The sequence below is a fragment of the Pteropus vampyrus genome, unplaced genomic scaffold (assembly GCF_000151845.1).
Source record: "Pteropus vampyrus isolate Shadow unplaced genomic scaffold, Pvam_2.0 Scaffold76, whole genome shotgun sequence".
In the NCBI taxonomy this organism is placed as follows: Eukaryota; Metazoa; Chordata; class Mammalia; order Chiroptera; family Pteropodidae; genus Pteropus; species Pteropus vampyrus.
Genome location: NW_011888857.1, coordinates 5,265,582 through 5,270,868, shown reverse-complemented (window position 1 = coordinate 5,270,868; position 5,287 = coordinate 5,265,582). Strand labels below are relative to the sequence as shown.

Sequence of the window (5,287 nt, the reverse complement as noted above, 5' to 3'; positions counted from 1 at the left end):
CTCCCACCACCGTTGTATGGAACTTGTGCAACTGTTAGTGGAAATTAGGGAAGGAGATTTTGGGGAAGCAGTTTGTGTATCAACATTTCATTACTGAGAAGATTGACTTTCCTGTTTCTTGAGGCTCTCTGCAGTTAGCTGGAGAATGCCCTCTTGTCTATCTTTCCCTTACATCAAACTAAGGAAATGATTATGCACTGTTCTCTTGTTTTCTTAGAGTGAAGCTAAAATCGAATGATGTGTAGGGACAAAGCAACTTAACCTGACTTACTTTCGGTCTCCTGTTCCGACCTGAGGAGGGATGGTGAGGGCTTGTCCATGATTGTCCTGGTAAAAATCTTGACTTATTCTTAGGTAACATCCTCTTTAACTTCATGGACTTGCCCATTATTCAGTCTGCTCAGCACTCACCACTATCATATATTCCAGAATTTTCTTAAATTTTCTGGTAATTTACTTTTTTGCCACTCTTAGATTTTTCAAAATTTCTTTAGTTAATTTAATGATATTCTTTGGTAATATATTCAGTTCAATGATTAGTTAAATGGAAGAGAAAAGGGATATATGTGGTTTCAGGTCATTCTAAAACCAAAAAATAATAAATATATGTCTAGTGAATTGTTTCACACAATGTTTGAGAATGGAAAGCATCTGAGACAAGGAAAATATATTATCTGAATTATATCCCTAACAATTGTTCATTTAGGGACTCATAAGTATACTGAAAACTGTCTAAAAAGCAAGCTTATTATACTTGTTTAGAATGCATTGTTATGATCTAGTTAAAATTGCAGTTATTCCCAATAAATTTAGCTATTTTCAAAATAGATTTGCTTGTTAAGAGAACCAAGACTGATTACATCAAGATTAAATATGCCTGAGAAGGAGAAAGTTTTGCAAATGCAGTTTATATTTTGAAATGAATGAAGGACCAGAGACCTGAATTTACTGTAACTGCTAGCAAGGGAGTTGTTTCTATAGTAACAGACACAAACTGATCCAGATCGAAAGAAAAATATTTGCTGCTGGACCACTCAAATGGAAGGAGGTTTCTGTGTGGTGTTTCCTGCCATCTCTGTTTGTACTCTAAAAATAAAAATTAAAAAAAAAAAAAATGGAGGATACATTCTAGGTTTTAGGAAGATAACAGGAGTAAAAATTCTATACTGGTATTGCCTAAGACTTACAGAAAACTGTGCTAAATGTAAGTGTTAGCAAAGATATCATGGAAAATACTTCACTAATGACTTGAAGTCTGCAACAAGGTTAGGTAACACCTCCGTCTGACACAGTGTTATATGTCAATTATATGTCAATAAAATGGGTAGGGGGATAAAGTGCTCATTGACTTCAAAAAAGTCTTACAGTCTTCTATTTTCAAATATACAATACAGTATTGTTAACTATAGTTACCATGTGGTACATTAAATCCTCAGAACTCATCCATTTTATAACTAGAAGTTTGTACCATTTGACCAACAGCTTTTATTTCTGCCCCCACTCACCCCCCACCCCGACTCCCTGGCAGCCACCTGTATATTCTCTGTTTCCATGAGTTTGGCTCTTCTATATTCCATGTAAAAGTGAGATCATACAGTATTTATCTTTCACCGTCCTACTTATTTCAAATAGCATAATGCCCTCAATTTTTTTCCATGTTGTTGCAAATGGTAGGATTTTCTTTTTTTTATGACTGAATAATATGCTATTCCTTATCTCATTTTGTTTATCATTCATCTGTCAGCGGACATTTTGGTAACTTTCATGACTTGGGTATTGTGAATAATGCTGCAGTGAGCATGGGGGTGCAGATATTTTTTTTTCAAGATAGTGGTTTTATTTCATTTGGATACCCAGAAATGGGATTGCTAGATCATATGGTAGTTATGGCTTAAATTGTTTGAGGAACTGACACAAGGTTTTTGTTTTGTTTTTTTTTTTTCTTATAGTGGCTGTAATAATTTACATTTCTATGAACAGTGTACAAGTGTCCACTTTTCTCCACATGCTTGCCAACACTTGTTACTTTGTTTTCCCCACTCATTCCCCCATGCCAGCCCTCCTCTTTGGTAAATATCAGCTTGTTCTCTGTATCTATGGGTCTGTTTCTGTTTTGTTTTGTGTATTCATTTGTTTCATTTTTTTTTTTTTAGATTCCACATATAAGTGAACTATACGGCATTTGCCTTCCTCTGACTTTTTATATTAGCATAATACCCTGTAGGTTTATTCATGTTGTCATAAATGGCAAGATTTTATTCTTTTTTATTGTAGAGTCTGTGTGTGTGTGAGTGTGATATCTTCTTTATCTATTTATCTATTGATGGACACCTAGGATGCTTCTATATCTTGGCTATTGTAAGTAATGGCTAAGATGAATATAAGAGTGCATGTACCTTTCCAAATTAGTGTTCTCTTTTCTTTAGATAAATGCCCAGAAGTGGAAATGCTAGGTCATAAGGCAGCTCTATTTTTAATTCTTTGAGTCATATCTGTACTGTTTTCCATAGCAGCTGCATCAATTTATATTTCCAACAACAGTGAATGAGGGTTTCCTTTTCTCCACATCCTCACCAATACTTGTTATTTATTGATTTCTTGATGATAGCCATAATGACTAGTGTGAGATGATACCTCATTGTGGTTTTAATTTGCATTTCCCTGATGATTAATGATGTTGAGCTTTTCATGTACCTGTTGGCCATTTGGAAGACATACAGGTTGTTTGCCCATTTAAAATATCAGATTATTTATTTGTTATTGAATTATATTAGTCCCTTATATATTTTGGATATTAACTCTTTATTAGATATATGATTTACATATACTACTTCCTGTTCTGTAGGTTGCCTTTCATTTTCTTCAGTGTTTCTTTTTCTGTGCATAAGCTTTTTAGTTTAATTCAACTTTTAATCTCCACAATCATAGTCATCTTTCTGGAAGCAGCAGGACTATCGTCTAACAATCTCAACCCAGGAAATATCATTCCAGATTAATTTCCTTCCAAATTAAAACGTTCTTCCAATGAGCTGCCCAGTAGAATAAAGTTGTATTCTCTGACAGTCCTTAGCCCCACCCAGCTGATCTTTTGTATACAGAAATGTGAATGTGAACCTCTAATACCAAGTTACAAAAAGCATCTCTGTGCAGGCTTGCCTATGTCTTCACTTAGCTCATTTTACTTTTCACTGCAGCCTCTCTGAGATGGACTTAGTGCTGCTATCATTTAAAGGCAGCAAGATATCCTCAAGAAAAACAATTCTAAAATTCATCCATCTTATTGAAGTCAATTGCCTAGGAAAGGCGTGAATACAGAAAACTTAGAGAATCAGCTCTGCATGTTTGCTCTCTTTTGGATTTCCGAGTGAAAAATAATTACTGGAAAGCCTGGAGTTATTAATAGAGTGTTTTCCCCCCTCCTATGATTTTTAAAACTTCAGTAGTGTGAACTTTGATTTGCATAGCTCTCAATGAATTTCGCAATGTCAACTGTGAAGTTTGAACTGGATTATCTTTCTTCTGAAGGCTTCAGACATGAGCATGCTTCCAACTCAGATTTTACTTTAACCTCTTTGACTGAACTCTCCGGTGATTCTAGTCACTTGAAACTTCAGCACTCCAATTCTGTCCCTGCTGGTAAGCCAGACTTTACATTGATATTGTTGAGTATCTTAACTTACATCTGTACTTCTTTAATGTCAGATATGTAAAAAGTAAATCTTGATGTCATTTTGTGGTATAGCTGATTCCAGTTTTAGTTTCTCGAGTTATTTTTTTCCCCCAAAATATATAAATAGATTTTTACAAAAAGAACAGAGAGTTTGCCAATAGAGTGAAATGTCAGAAAACAAATTCAGTGAATTCAGAAAAATGTTAGTAAGTGAAGCAGATTTTGTTTTTCTGAATGCTCAAGTCATCAAGACTTAGTTTTTGGGGGAGATAGCTGATGAAATAAAATATTTTATTTACAAGCTGCAAAAAAAGGTCTGCCATCTTTCATTCATTTCTTTTATTTATGTTTCATTTTACATAATTATATGAAAAATAGAATATGCTTTCCCTTCTCATTAAGAACAAAAGAATATTCCTTTAGGTTATGTTTTTTTATGACCTCTCTTAGATTCTTTATGAGATGACAGTACTGATAGATTTCAATGCAAAGAATTTCTATTTTGATACTTATGGGTGTTACTTATCCAGTATTGCAGTTTTCATTCTTGCTCAGCAGTTTTGAGTAAATAATTATATATACTAATAGTTTATAGTCATCAACAAATTCTGAGGGTTTTGTTTATAATGAACAGCTATGAAATGTCAATAATGAATTAATTACACTTTGTAGAAGAATTTTGTATAATAAAAATATGTTAAATGTTGTTCTAAAGAAAAATTATGATTTAGTTGTTTACTTTTCTTTATTTAAAAAAAAGGCAGCATAACGTGAATTTGAAAGTTAAGCAAAACCTTTAGAGCTCTGCATGTTACTGGACATTAATCTTTGTCCAATGAAAAGTACTTGTAAAAATAATGAATTCCATTTTGCAACATGCAACATGCAGTGAAGTCCTCTAAGAGAATTTGGCACATTTATTTATGTTTAGATGTTTGAAAAGAACTTTTATGTGACTCCCAACCAATCTCTGATTTGTTGTTTGTAGATTCTTTTGTATTGCATTACTTATTTTATAGCATAGGCAGTTCTATAATGAAGAGATATAACATCCTTTTGTAAATTTTCTTTCAACTGTAAGAAAAGAGATCCCCATGCTAATATTACTATTTTTTTGAAACTACAATTTTATAAAATGGAAAAATCAGTTCTTTACAAATGAACAAAGCCTATTATAGTAGATTTAGACTAGAAAAGAAGATTTATAAACAAAGCATTTGCCAATTCAATCATGAGTTAAATACCCATGTTCTTTTCACCAGTTTTTGTCTTCTAGTTATTTTTCTCAGCACATCAGTTACAGTGGATTCAACAGTTGTCTTTATGCAGTTGACCTACACATCTATAGCTTAGGTATAAACTTCCCCAGAGCCTGGGTGACACTTCCACATCAAAACCCTGGCAATGTCTCAAATTCAACGAAAATAAGCTAAACTCCCTAGAAATGCCTCCTCCTCCTTACATTCTTATTTTTGTTAACAGACCTTTAGTCATCTCTAACATTCTTTAGCTTTTATTGCAATATAAAGTTCATGTTTATTTGTATGCACATTGGTTTAATATTTGGCTTTCTCTATCTCTTCCTCTATTGCTCTAGCCCCGATACTCAGTAAGGTG

The 5,287-nt window shown here is 33.4% G+C and overlaps 1 protein-coding gene across 1 annotated transcript in view; it reads left to right on the top strand.

Moving 5' to 3' along the window:
• The window catches only part of ANO3 (anoctamin 3), a 361,383-nt gene that overhangs the window by 5,023 nt on the left and 351,073 nt on the right, over positions 1-5,287 (top strand). The window contains 1 exon segment of the mRNA XM_023532087.1: positions 3,465-3,636. Within this exon segment, the coding sequence (XP_023387855.1) occupies positions 3,471-3,636 (166 nt within the window). The 5' untranslated portion in view covers positions 3,465-3,470.